The sequence below is a fragment of the Chionomys nivalis genome, chromosome 2 (genome assembly GCF_950005125.1).
Source record: "Chionomys nivalis chromosome 2, mChiNiv1.1, whole genome shotgun sequence".
In the NCBI taxonomy this organism is placed as follows: domain Eukaryota; kingdom Metazoa; phylum Chordata; class Mammalia; order Rodentia; family Cricetidae; genus Chionomys; species Chionomys nivalis.
In genome coordinates this window covers 129,216,603-129,231,753 of record NC_080087.1, presented here as the reverse complement: position 1 = coordinate 129,231,753, position 15,151 = coordinate 129,216,603, and the positions used below count along the sequence as shown (strand labels likewise).

The 15,151-nt window shown below is 37.0% G+C and overlaps 1 protein-coding gene across 1 annotated transcript in view; it reads left to right on the top strand.

Annotated features, from left to right (window-relative positions):
* Nucleotides 1–349: 349 nt before the first annotated feature.
* Cps1 (carbamoyl-phosphate synthase 1) overlaps nucleotides 350–15,151 on the top strand; it is a 109,754-nt gene continuing 94,952 nt past the window's right edge. Inside the window, exon 1 of the mRNA XM_057761411.1 lies at nucleotides 350–475. Within this exon, the coding sequence (XP_057617394.1) occupies nucleotides 350–475 (126 nt within the window). The remainder of the gene's footprint in view (nucleotides 476–15,151) is intronic.

The following is a 15,151-nucleotide window of genomic DNA, read 5'->3' as shown; positions in this document are numbered from 1 at the left end:
GGTCACCTTATTCAGCTGTATAAGCAACTCCTCTGATGGCTGGCTGCCTTGCTACAACACTAGCATTATTTTCAGGGGAGAAGGTTGCATTTGTTATGTTGCAATTTGTGTGACACGTCCATTAGAACATCTCTGGACATCAGCATGTGGGGAGGGGCTAAGAAGAGGAGGAGCCGGGGATAGGACATTTAATGGCAGAATGAATGGAAAGTCAAAGATCACTGTCAGTCTTCAGCCTCAATTGCATGGTCTCCACACGCCTTTCTTTCACTCTAATTTAAAACAAATTGGATAATAAAAACCTCAGGAAATATTTGTGATTTAATTTTAGTCACAAAATTTCTTCAAAATGACGAGGATTTTGGCAGCTTGCAAAGTGGTGAGGACCCTGAAGAGCGGCTTTGCTTTCGCCAGTGTGACTGCGAAGCGACAATGGGACTTCTCCAGACCTGGAATCAGGCTCCTTTCTGTGAAGGTAAAACCCCTTTTTCTTGTTTCTGATACCACTGCCCCGGGCACAGACTAGCAGTGAAGCAAAAGGTGTGCTGACAGAGCAAATACAGCTTCGAATACAGCTCCAAAGTGTTGTTTATTAGTAATTGCTTTAACATAGAATCTATTTAGCATAGCAATATTTTTATCTGAATGAAATTGGGGATCTTTACCAAATATAGAATGACTCTAGTTCCTATGAGCATATAAAATATAAGTGTGCTATATAAAAACACTTAATAAATTAGTTTAATTTCTGCTTTGATTTTATTGTGAATCAAAAGATATGGTCACTTCTATGCACATAAGCTTCACCTCCACACACAGTATGCGAAGCCTTTGTTATATAATGGACCATTGGAAAGGTCTGAAATATAAAATTTTAAACATGTAGAAGGAAAATATCTATAAATTTTTCATTTTGGAAGTCACTCCACAGAGAGAAATATAGCATTTCCATGTTCTTTTGACTTTCTTATCAGAGGAAATATTTATGATCTTCATTTTTGCAGAATCAGATTTTTGAGGCAAGCAGCAGCTGACAACCGGTCTGTGCAGGTATATCTACAGCTGGGGGCAGGGGGCCAGTCCAGAGTAGGACAGTAAATAGCTTCCCACCTCCCATCCACCTCTGGTTATAAAATCCCTAAAGGAACTTCAACCCTTTCCTATCACGCTGTGAAGATATTTCTTACTGGAGAAGTCTGAATTACACAGTGGAAGCTTAGCCAATGAAGAGTTTCTTTACAGAATACAAGGTTTAACAGATCACAGTAGCTTCAATATCGTGCCTTTTTAGTGTGAAGAGCTGTAAAAAGAAGTAGAGAAAATTCCTCTTGAACTGTTGTGTTAAAATAGGTCAGAGTATCATAGGGCATTCTGCTTGTACTTTGGATGCATGGTAGGCTTATGTAAAAATTGTCCTGGTGCTCCTTACGTTTTCCTGCTTATGTTGCTTGGGTCAGGATCCCAGAGGCTTTGGGTTCTGGTATCTGCTGGGACAAGCAATTTCCATTGGTTCTTATAGTTTCCAGAGATAGGAGTTGGGCAGACATAGAAAGATAAGAAGGGGGGGGGGCGAGAAGGAAGGATGGAGGGAGGGGGAGAGAGGGAAGGAACGGGAAGAGAGATTGAGAAAGAGACCTATATTCATATCAATGGTATGTTAGTTTGAGTCTGCTACCCTGAGAAGACTCTAACAAAGCCTAAGAAACTACGATTTTTGATTCATTTTGATTATAAAATTGAAGCTATGAAGGAGAATGGCTATTCTAAACCTCCAGCAAAGACACAGTAAATAGATAAGGACTGAGAGTGGTGATTGAGTTTTATTAAGTCTTTTCAATGCCTTAAAGACAGCCACATGTCACAATGAAGAGAAGAGACTCTAATGACAACACTATCACCTACAGCTAAAGTGATTTGTGATATCAGGTCACTTGGAACATATTTTCTTCTCACAGAAGTAGGTAGGTAAGGATGAGCGTGTTCTGTTAGACACAAGACATAGAGCAATGGAGTGGCCAGGTAAAATGCTAGGAGCAACAGTGATTATAAAAGTCAGTTTCCCAGACTCAGCAACCACTCTATACAGCAATAACCACACCACAACATGAGCTAATTATGTGGACAGACCCCTGGGAAAGCAGTTCCAGCTCATGGTGGTAGATCTGTTTCAAGGGTCTTCCATAGTTCACAGCTAAGAATGACAAATTTGCAAGAGGAATAAGCCATCATTTCAAGGTGTACAAGCCATTACTCACATGTAGTCATTACTAGCCAGAATTTTGGAGGAATGCCAGGCATGAAAAATGGAAGTCTTTAAGCTTCACACTAGTGAATTAAAATCCCAACAAGTTCAAGGGGGGCCTGTGTTATTCACTTACTTTGAAATAGTCCTCGCTATATATTTTACCTTCTCTTTAAAAACTCAGTTGTCTAAGAAATACATAACCAATTTATTCTTTTGAGATGGGTACAATGTTGTAAAGATAGTTAAAATCATTACAATGTATTTCCATAATTGTCAGTGAAGGGCATGGGAGCAGTTTCAAAAGGTTAGTGACAGGACAGCTAGTTCCAGACAGTAAATGGATTGTGAAAGACACGCAGATCAGAAAGCATTGCCCTATAAGCCGGGTGGCTTTTCCATTGTCAGTGGAGGTCATTTTCTTTCTCCCTGTGCTGACAAAGGGAGGGGGTTATAGCGGTGACACACTTGTGTTTTTCTGTGACCCTTCATTGCGTATTTGTATGTGGTTAATATTTACAGAGTGTGTGTTGCCACTGGTCCCAACTGCATCTCCCTCATAGGGAAGAAGAAAAAACTTCAAGGTGTTCCTTGTTTTAAAAAAAGTTGGTATCAAGGGTATAAATGATCAACAACCATAACATATGAAAGTTTTAGAGACTGTAATCTTTTTTCTATTAGTATTGAAAATGCCCAGTGTGCATTATTATATTCAGCCAGTTGTAACAGTATTGAGGAGGATACTGAGACTGGGAAATAAAATAAAATATCTAGCCTCGGTTATACATTTCTTATTACTTTGACCTTGGTAATTCACTTGTTCTCTAGACTTAGATTTTATCATAGAAAGTGTAGAAATGGAATGCGTGATCACCACACAATACTGAAGCCTGGAAGACTTTAAAATGAAAGATGGATACTTAAAAATTATGTTCCATCCACGTTAGTAGAAGGATTTAGTACAGGGTCAGATTGTATCCTCATGTCATCAAATTATTTCAATGACATGATACCTGATAAGAACCCTTACACATTTATCATGATGATTTTTCTTTTGCTTAAATATTAAACTTATCTCTAAGAAGATATTTCTAATAACAAATATGATTTGAGGACCAAAAATTGACCATTTTATTATTAATAATGCAATATTAAAAGACAAAATGTATAAAAAATGTCTAGTTTTGTCCACCACTTTATCCAGCTCTCCATTATTGGACAGATCAGCAATTATATTGAATATACAATATAGAAGAATATATAGAATACAGAGTAATATATAGTATACAAAAATATAGAAAGAGGAATAGGCAAAAAGCAGGTGGTAATGAATATATAGTCTCTGTCAATAAATGTAAAGGTTTAATTCTCAAAGACACCAAGACTGAATTGTTTTCATTGTACTTATAAATTAATTTGGGAATCAAATATTCAATTGAATGGGCTAAGTTCCTTGTGAATGGGAAAAATGTCTAATAAAAACCACTTCCAACATTAATCTACTGACATTTAGAAACAGAACCTGTGCTCATCAAAGTCAGGCACCTAATATCTGAGTACCCTCTCCAGCAATCTGAATGTGACAGGGTCCTTTGAAGGATTTCATTTTGTAAGACTATATTCTGATTCCAACAGAGAAGTCCCCATTTAGCTCTATCTGGAGGAGTCTTTGTCACTTGAGTAGTAACTGATTACTATAAAAAGTCCTACAACCGGAATCATTTAGCTACTGTGTAGTTTTCAGAAGAATAATCCATGGAAAATAAAATTTATGAGTATATTGGAGACTTTTTGTACAATATTTGGGGAGAGGGGTAAGCTTATAATACATATTCAAGGTTTGTTATTTTATGAGGCTTTTTATTACATACATGTTAGGGATGGATTTCATCCATTTAAGGCAAAATTTTCAATAAAATTTATGTTTAAGTCCCAAGTAGCCATCGTCTAATTAGTTCAGAGGAGAGGTAACGTTATTGTTTTTGATGCATATGTTTTCTGTAGTTGGGAGGTGGCCTCTCTTTTACATTCCTGTCTATGTTATCCACATTTTGTCTCCTTGAAGCACACATTCTTTTGCTTACCATTGACAGTGCTTTGACCAATTGAGCATCTTTGCATACAAGCATTGGGAAAGTTACAGGAGAGGGTAGTGAGTAAGATTCCAAGGGCAGAATTTCTGGGAGCAGGGACTCTTCGTTAGGGTCACAGAGTGCTTCCCCTACTGTTGAACCCTAGGAACTTCATTGGCCTACCATAGTTCTGGTCTGGATCAGGAGCTGTGAATTCTGATTAAGAAGAATCGAAAGGTCTAGCCTGGTCTTGATCTACGTGTTCCCTTAGCTTCACTTCAGCTCCTCCTTTGCTCTGCTTGAGAAGGCTTCTTAATGGTTTATAGGTGAGATGAGGCGGTTTACCTGCTGTGGAAATGGAATCATTTCTATGCCCTCATGCCTCTATTAGACCTTCTCTGTATTTCTGACCTCTTGAGATTGTGAGCTGTAGTCATACTGCCAGTGTCCCCTTGGCGGTGACACAAAGTTGGAGTTCTCTTTCGCACTTTAGGAGGAGATTGAGTCATTGTGATGTCACTAGTATTTCCCAATGTCTTTACAATGATGGGGTCTCAGAAAAGGCTTCATGGGTAGGGTCGAACTTGCTGTGGCTTTATAGCCTGGAAATCTCTAGCCTGCACTTGCTTTTCTTCATGTGTACAGACAAGCTCAAAACATGATCATATTTTTGAGGTCACTCTCTTTTCTTTATTCTTTTCAGCTTATTAAATGCCATTTGGGAAGCTCTTAAATTTCTTAAGGAAGTTGCTGGGTGGTGAATTGCCATTAATTAATCAACAGTGTTGATGTATAGCTACAGAATTTTAGTATGTTTTATCTAAGTTATAAAATTAAAAATGAGACCATATTAATTTATAAGTATAAAGTAAAAATTAGCTGAAACTATTTTAGATACTCCCAAATTTATAACCATTTGTCCTATAGCATATGCTTATTTAAAGATTGTTAAAAACGTAACTTATGAAGAATTGTAATAGATTTTTATAAATACGATACTTTATTTATGTGAAATATAATTAAAACAAAAATTATTTATGAATCTGGTTCTTTTGTTCCTCAATGCCCAGAACATGAGGCTGTTCAAAATTAACCTTGTGATTTTATCTTCTACATTAGCTGATGTTTAACCAAAACCAGAGGACTTTGACGCTGTAAGGCTTAACTAATTGCTACAGTTACAATGTTCAGACATCCTGAAATGTTAAGCATTCATAAATGCAAAGAAGAACATCAAATATTTTAAAGATAGCAAACTGTGCTATAATTATGGATTTAAATAGTTATATTATGACAGCATAGCTCCACAAATGAAAAGATAAGATTTCACTTACCCCAAAGAAAACTTGATGATCTTTAGTTTTTACTGTAATATTTACATGATAATTCTCATAAAAAATATGACTTTCCAAGGTTTAGTTCAGATACATGTTTTAGGAGGCTGGGTACTGAAGTGAACTAATAGCTATGAAACATCAGGTTAGCCACAAATAAAATATATTATATAGCTTGAGGCAATGGTGAAAATGGAAATAAACACACAGGGCCTCTACTTTCTCTGATATGCAAATTGCCTACTTAGATAAATGACTTAACGGCAATACAGTCAGATACCCAGAGCAAATCATTTTTATTTTTCCTACCGGCTTAAGGCGATTATTATTTCTATAATGCTTTCCATCCAAATCTTTTGTGCACTGCATTGCTCAGGTAGTTTAAAGCTCTACGCACAAAGCATTTTCTTTGCAAATATGAATACCTAGGGGCAGAAGCTTCATCACCCCTCCCATTTCACAGATGTGTAAGTACTCAAATTGGCAAGACTGTTCTTGTTCACAAACGAGAAGTTTATCAGAAAATGTGGTTAGAACTTTGAGACCCCGATCATCAAATAGATTTTTTTTATTGTTTCTTCTTTTTAGATTATAGTATAATTGCACAATTTTCCCCTTCCCTTTCCTCCCCACCAATAGATATTCTGAACTGGACATTTTATTTTACCTGCTTGCTTCTTATCCTGGGGCCGTAGCCATTGAAGCCGTCACTAGAATCTGCTGAGTCAGTTTCATTGCTGGGATTTTATTATTTATCTGAATTTTAACCCAATGTCGTATAAGGTTGCTTTTTCCTTCCTTTTATTTTGTTGGACTTTCAGAATAGGTTTAGATCAAGGAGTCAATAAGGATTTCTGTTCTATGTGGGTGTCAGAAATTATACAAATAACGTGTTTCAGGAAAGCGCTCTTTAGAGCTGATATTTCCCTTCCCCTTCAATAAAACCATTCTTGTGTGGCTGTAACATTATGCACTGCTTTTCAGTTTGTAAATTGTTCCAGTTTTTACTTCCTCCGGTGTGCTCCCAAAAGCAAAAGTCCAAGGCCATTTCCAAATACAAGAAAAGACTCATTCTACCTGTTTCCTGAGTCTTTAAATAAGAGATTTAAAACATTAACAACACTATAAGGAATACAAAGATGCAGCCAGCAGTAATAAACATGGGGTTGATTTGAAACCTTATAAGCTAATTATAAATTCTGTTTTCGTTTTGAGTATACTTCCTAGGACTAACCTCAGGGATACTTGGAACAGCGTTCGGAAGCGGAACTTAGCTGTGTGGCTCCTATTATTAGCTGTCACATTGTTCTGGTTACAGAAAAGTCTTTGAATTATCGACTCTTTTAAATGTGATCTCAAACTGAGAGCTTTAAAGAATTCTGGCCATTTGTTTCTAGCCTTATAAAGCTAATCAGTCACTTCATGCAAAAATGAAAATAAGCCTGTAAATGTAGTTTCAAAATGAACTTTAATTTTGATCACAAATTAAAGCCCTAAAAAGAAGAGTAGTTTAGGAGTAATGTGATAATATTTGCATAATCATACTTTAGAAAATTTCATTAATGGAATTAAAATATTTTATGACATGGTAGAACAACAGCACTAAAATCTATACAGGCAAAAAAAAACGTGGAAAATGTATTGGAATTATCAGCTATAGACAAATCTTTTGCACAAAATTGTATTTCCTTAAAAATTACTCCTAACTGGTGAAAGAATTCCAAGGTTCATAATAGAATACACACAATTAGACTTAGTTTAGAATGTTCAAACTAAAGGTATCATAAGAATGGACATTGTGTGGATAGTTATATAATACAGTTTCATAGAGATGAATACTACATAAAGCAGGGGATTAAAATGAAGATAGTACTTAAATTTGTATAAATGGAGTAAAGTATTAGATGTATAGAAAAACGTTTATAACTTCATGGACAGTTGTACAAAAATTTGTAGTTAAAACTAGCATTAGTATTAGTAGGCCATAGGGGGTTTTGTATTTCTTCTTTCGCTTTTGAATTCCTATCAAGCCACAACAGAACGCAAGGTTCCTTCTGTGTACATCTACCTGTGTACAGGCATGTGGTGGTCAGAGATCAACAACCAGCATCACCCTCTGTTGCCTTCCACCTTATTGTCTGAGACAAGTCTCTCAGTGAAACTGGAATAGCCTGCAGCGACTAGACTGCCTGGCCAGTGAGCTTCTGAGACGTACATGTATGCACAGGCCTCTGCGGGAGTATCAGAGGCCTACTACCATGCCTGGTGATTTACAGGATTCCGAGGAGCTGAACTCCGGCCTTAACATTTGCACAACAGGCATTTGCCTGCTGAGCCATGGCCCCAGATCCCTGAATGTACTTCTTGAGAACTTATTCTTAACCTCCTTGGCTTCCAGATCCATAGTGTCTACAATGTTTAGACTAAGCGGTCAAGCTTCAAGGAATGAATCTTCCTTGAAAACCATGTTGGCCAAATCCTTGATCTCTTTTTTTTTTCTAGGTTCTTTGCGTATTTTGCAAATATAATTACTGGCATGGAAGAGAGCAAATGTGATCTTGAAAGGGGAGCGATAATATTATTAATTACAGAAGTAGTTTGAACGTTGGTTCAAGTTCAATCATGAAAATTAACTCTGTGCATATGCATATCAACTTCAAGGAGCTGCATGTTGTACTTGTGTTTAGTGATATAAACATCATGCCTACGTGTTTTTTGCAATCTTTTCTTTTGTTCTTCTACTTTTGTCTTAAGAGTTAAGGTCTCACTATATAGTCGAGAATGATCTTGAACTCATCATCCTTCTGCACCTGCCTTTCAGAATCTATGATTCTATGTGTGTATCACCACATCCAACTGCACGTTGATTGTGTTCAGCTGTGTGTCCACCTTTAAATATAGACCAATTTCAGAGCAATATTAGCTTGGATGGATGTTTTGGTGGAAATGCCTCCTGTAAGCTAGGATCTCTTGGAAAGGCATTGGGTGGAATACAGGAGAGAATTTGCTTCAGTGAATTGAAGTTTCTGGAAGTAGCATTGTCAGAGACATACTGGGAGACAACGTGACAAAAACCATAGTCAAGTCAACAGGAAGCTGGGATCTCTCAGTTTCCCTCATTGAGTCTGCTCCTTGGTCCCAAGCCTGGCTCAGTCCCCAGATATAAAACACTCCAAGAAGGTTATGAGTTTCTGACAATAGGAAGCAGTCCCCTGGCCTGGCTTCTCAAAGCACAGCAGAAAGTCCTTACTGGAAGAAGGACTGAGGGGAAGACAAAAGAATCTGACCTAAGTTAGTATCTGTGGGCCTAGCTGTCTTCAAAGTTTGAAAATTCAGGGTCAGAGTCAGTGCGCACAGTTCTTAAACTCCACAGAAACTTCTGAGATTATAGGATGCTGTCAACGACTGCCCACTTCACTCCAGCCATTTACAGATTCACAGACACAATTCTTAGTTGACCCCAGTCTCCTTCTGGCTCATTCACAGGAATTCTGAACCAACATTTCTTATGAACAGATTAGACTTCATGATACAATTACTTATAAACTCTTCTTAAAAAATTGTAAAGTAGAAAGGAGAAAGGGATAATAAGTAAGGTTGGCTGGACTAAAGAAAAAAAATTACTGCTCCTCCAATTATCAGTGTGATGATCTTCATTTCCCTAAGGCTCTGTCAACTCAAGTGTAAAATGGAGATTTTAATGTTAGCAACCTCATTGTTTTTCTATGAGGATTAGATGAGCAAATCCATGAGTAGCTATAGAGACACTCTCTTGCACATTCTTATTAACCATTGCTATGCAGAGAATCTGTCTCAGGAGGGGTCAGGGTGGAGCTCTGAGACACATAAAGTACTCTCATAGGCTAATGTTCCAACAGGACTTCATGACTCTACCTGAAAATGGATGCCTTTGCATGAACAAGAGCTACTTCGTTTTCAAATCTAAATTTCCAATTTGTTTGTGCAACTGCATATAGACTTCAGTTAACATAACTATGTTCAGCAGGTTTGGGTTATACTAGCTTCTCATTAAAGCAGTGGGAAGTGTACAGTGATAGATCTGTTATTACCCTTAGAAGACACACTTTAGAAATGGTAATCCTTCCATTTACAAGTGTTAAGAAAAACCTCACTATTATGGATCACACTAGAGAAATTTTCAAGCATATGCTCCCTTCAGTAATTTAAAAATTACTTATGCAAATATTTACCAGTGACAAGGATGTATCAAGCATTCTGCATAACCCTTGACAACAACAAAGATAAAGCTACTGCAGCTTCAATTTTAAATGGAAGGAGAAAAATGAACTATTTGTTACTGGACTCTCTGAACATGGTGGACAATGAAGGCTGATGAGAAGCCAAGGACAATGGCACTAGGTTTCGATCCTAATACATGAACTGGCTTTGTGGGAGCTTAGCCTGTTTTGATGCTCACCTTCCTGGGCCTGGATGGAAGTGGGAGGACCTTGGTCTTCCTGTAGGGCAGGGAATTTGGACTGCTCTTCAGTATCGAGAGGGAGGGGGAATGGACTGGGGGGAGGAGAAGAGGAGTGGGGATGGGGGAGGGGAGTGGGGGGAGGGGGCAATGTGTGGGAGGAGGGGAGGGAAATGGGAAACGGGGAGCAGTTGGAAATTTTAATTAAAAAAGAATAATAATAAAAAAAAGAAACTTGCTGTAGAAACAATATTTCAAGCGTATCACCTTATAAATTAAATTCATAAGGTGAATTAAAACAAAGATACTTGGCATCATTTTATATAAAAAGTAGATAAAAAATTTTGATTATGTATAGTTAATCCAATTTTATTCCTTTTCGCTAATGATGGAGTATTAGATTTCTAGATAGCATAGCTAGTTATTAATATTACCAGTGAAATCAAGTCATGGGAAAATGTGAAAATAAGATTGAGAAGCTTCTAGAATTTACTGACAGCTTTACCTACACTACACCTAGATGGTGTGTAATGCTGGTGTGACCTGCAGCCGAGAGTTATCTTCAGCCTCAATTGATGCTTTTCTTTCCCTTTATTCTTTATTATCAGCCTATGTAGAATGTGTGCCCTCACTCAAGGAAAGATGAAGATTGATAAAAATAACCAGAATTCAGTAGGCATCAAAATGACTTCACAATATCATGTGAATTCTAATTTCATAACATGATACTCCAAAGTCTATGTATTCCCAAAGTTCGACTGCAATTTTATGTGAACCACAGTTAAATATTTCTGTAGGCTTGCAATGTTGGGTTAGGCTTGAGGTTTTCTGTTCTAAAGGTCTGTAGGAAGTAGAAAGCTTACCTTAAACAACTATAACACAAAGACACAGACATACACACAACACACATGTGTACATGCACACACACATATATTCACACACACCTACACACCATTTCCACACAGACACATGCAGAGAGAATGCAGTGAACACAAGGCAATCAATTTTAATTCTGACTGCTGCAATCATTTGGCGGCATAGCCTGTACACTAGGAAGGACAACCGCGAGTAAACAGGAAACAATCAAGCATTGACTGATGAAAGATGGAAAGAGCTAAGGTATTTCTTAAGAGTAACACACTTAGAAAATGACACAGAAAAAGGAACTCACATGCTAACTGATTAATTGAAGACTAGTGTCCACCAATACATATTTGAGAAAGCCTTAACTGTACTGCCTAGGGTAGGTAGAAGCAGGGAGACATCACAGGTAAGTTGAGCAATGGGGACACAATAGAAATTGGAAAGAGTCTTCTCTTGGGTAGTAGCACAATTTTATGCAATATAGAGTTAAGCATAGAAGCAAATGGGTGACTACTAGTTCGCTGTGGCTCTCACGAATTATTAATTTTTAGGAATTAGGTGCTTAGTGCTACTGTTAATTGGTGTACTATTTAAGTAACTATTATTGAGCCTATAGGACCAGATGTGGCTTGTGAGTAGCTCCTTCTGAGATGCTATCAAGAGATGATGAAGGAGGAGATGACAACTCTAAGACGTTTTGTATCTCCTAGTTTGAACCATTAGCAGAAATAACCATAAAAAGCATCAGGCATTTACCTTTGAAAGAACAATTCAGCCAAAAATTAGACAAATGTATCAAGGTACAAAATGTTGAAAGTGAAGATAAAGTATATGAAAAAATAAATTTACGATGTTTCCAGTAATAAAATAGATGAGCTGGGGACATATAAAACAGATATCACACTTTGGTCAAATTGTATTTACTTCCTCAGATAGAACAAGACAGCAAACAGCACTATGTGAGCATTTGGAAAGCAAGGAAATCATGGCCAAAGTGCTGGCCAGGACAAGGGAGTACTGTGAGGCAGGTTGTAATTTTAAGAACAGAGATCAAGGGAGAGCCAAAGAAAGGTGACATTGGAGCAAAGTCTTGAAGGGCTTTACAAATTTGAGACTTGAAATGCGAAATTCGCTAATCATTTCTTCAAGCATGGGGAGGAAAACATGACTTCTTTTATTAAAAAAAGTCCCACCCCCAAGAAAAGGATACCATTTTATGTATTTTTGTTTTCTAAGATTTCAGGAACACTTTCATGCCTGTTTCTCAAGTTTTTTTTTGTTTGTTTTTTGTTTTGTTTTGTTTTTCTTTCCTGTTTTGCAACTCAGGAAAGTACCTAGCTCTTTCACTATATGGAGAGTCTAGGGACACTCATTATGAATCTCCAGAGTTCAAGTACTTAACCTGTGGCAGAGGCTCAATGATGTTCGTGACTTGATTGCCTTAATAGTATCATTGGCATACACATTTTTATTAAGCATAAAGGGATCATATCATTAAAAGTTTCTTGATTTTTCTTAGCCTTTCATGACATTCCTCAAGCATACACACTTCCCTCAATTAAGATCTTTTCCCTCACATTTTCAGCTTTCAAGGGATTAACATGCTCTGGTAGTGTGCATTTAAACAATAATTTAATAAAAAGAAATCTAATCCTAGGGTATGTACTTCTGTTTGACAGGACAGAGCCTCCAAAAATATCTTATGATGGTACAACATGAATTCTCATGAAGTCTCTGGAAGGAAACAACATTTGGGGACTGTTATCTAGGAGAGAGGACTCTAAATAATAGCTCCTTGCTCAGAGTTCTCCATCAATTCATAGATAAGTCAATTGGCACTCATCATTTTAGTCATTGGAGGCTAGTATAGTTAAAAGGAATATAAAGTGTACTACAGCAATAAACAGAAGCCTTGTAACAATATAATGTGTAGTGGGAAGGAGAATTGGAAGGTCTATAAAAACTGCCAAAAAGAACAAAAAATATAATTAAGGGAGCAAAAGACATATTGAACACATTCTCAGGGACTATTTCAGACAGCAGTAAATGTCTCTCCGGATGTATCTCAGAAAAGGACAGCAGAACAGGGAACCAGTTCCATGAAGTGACAAGAGAAAAAAAATACCAACTAGAACTGCAGGCAAAGAGTAGGATTAGTTTCTGTGAATTTTTACCTCCTTTAAAATGTTTAAGTGCCTTCTAATGCGCAGATCAGACAATCTGAAAGTCTTAGTTGAGGGTAGGTCAAATGAAGGAAGAAGAAGACATAAGCCAAGGTGACATTTCAGGCAGACAAGCTCAAAATAAGGCCAATAAACTGTAGTATAAGAAGTTGAATTTGCACTTCACAGCCAAGCTTTCCTAAGTACATTATTTTAAGTTACATATTATTTAAGAACATACTTCCTTTCTTCTATTTTGTGAAGGCATGTCAGTTACACACCAGTTCCTCAACAACAGAAAATAATATTTCGAGTAGAAAATGTTTTTTGACAGTGAATTTTCATTACTCGGACCAAAGGATTTCATCTAGTGAAACATGTCAGAGTTACCTGGGGAGTTTTGTCAATAAACACCCCTGCTGAGACCCATCTCTGTGGAGTATCTTATACCGATCTTTGGAAATACCCTGAGCATTGTCACTCTTAATCCCTAAAATAATTGGCCACTGTCTTGAATTATAATTGCACAAATGTAACTGAACAATCAAAACAAATTATGGAATAATGACAAGGTTTTACAGGAGTAACAGGCAGAACTGATTTTTCCAGGTACAGATTGAAATTTGGATATGTACTAAACTAATTCCTGACAGAGAAATCTCATCACCACTGGTATCAGATGATGTCAGTCATTGTGGTTTCCTTGTGATGGGCAATTCCCTAACTTTTCTTAATATGGTATCTAGAGAGACAGAGTGAAACCAAACAAATGGACTGCTGAGCTTGTGGCCCTCACCACTCTCTCACACACACATTTCCACACACAAACCTTTCCCAGTGAACAGTACAGGACATTTTCCATCTTTCTCAGGAAAACAAACTTGAAATTCACAGGTTGTATTTTTAACTTAAAACAAAATAAATAAATTACCTATTTAAAAGAATGTGATTTTAAACACTAAAATAGTTCTGAATATAAGTATAATGTATATATATTCATACATAATTGAAATTTAGAAGCACAGTGTTGAATGAAAGGCAATCAAAACTCCATTTTACATGCAAGAACAATCATTCTAATGGCAAGAGATTTGAGCACTTAGGATTTAAAGGAAGGATCATATTTCTACAGACATTATTATTGGAAAATATCAGGCTTCTGCATTTTAACACTGAGAAACTGAATGTATGCTACCAAGCTAGAGAAATAAAGAAACAAAGATCTTAGCATCAATCATTAAATACCTAATGGTTTGTAAATGTGTGTGTGTGTGTGAGAGAGAGAGAGAGAGAAAGAGACAGAGAGAGACAGAGACAGAGAGATGAAAGGCAGAGAGAGACAGAAAGAGAAGAGGAAAGCAAGATATGGAGGGATTAGACTCTACGATTGCAGTCCTAACCTCGGAAAGGGACAGAAAGTAGAGAATTAGTGCATTTCTCCCTCCAATGACCTCAGTTAACCTCACAGAAAGCATAGTCATTCTCCAACAAGTTCAGTGCATGGCCAGACTGACTTCATGTATAATTGTATCTATTTCTCTGACATAATTATTTGAGGGAAATATCAGATATGTTCCTTTATGACTATCAGGATGTAACTACTAAAAGATACAGAACCTTAAAAACATAACCCCAAGACTACCATCAATCCTAAAAGAGATTCTATCTAATGCAATCAAATACCAATTTGTCATTCCAATTTCTTCAGTTGCTATGGAGTTGTTTTTGTTTTCTTATGTCATGTATTACAATGGACTATAGTGTCTCCTAGAACTGTGGTCTAACACATTTTTCCCCTCCCTTGCCCTGTAAGGAAATTGAGATCTAAATTGTTTCAACAATAGGATTATAGTATTTATGAGAACTGGGTGATGTTTGCTTGCTTCTTAGATAAGTTTCTCTAATTGTTCCTTTTTTCAGCCAAGAATTTTCTAGAAGCTAGTTCAAAGATTAAGACAGCAAAGTAATCGAATTCAGGATGCCCATAGCCAAAAGCAAGAACCAGACATGGATATAATTAACTCTAATAAAATGCAAAA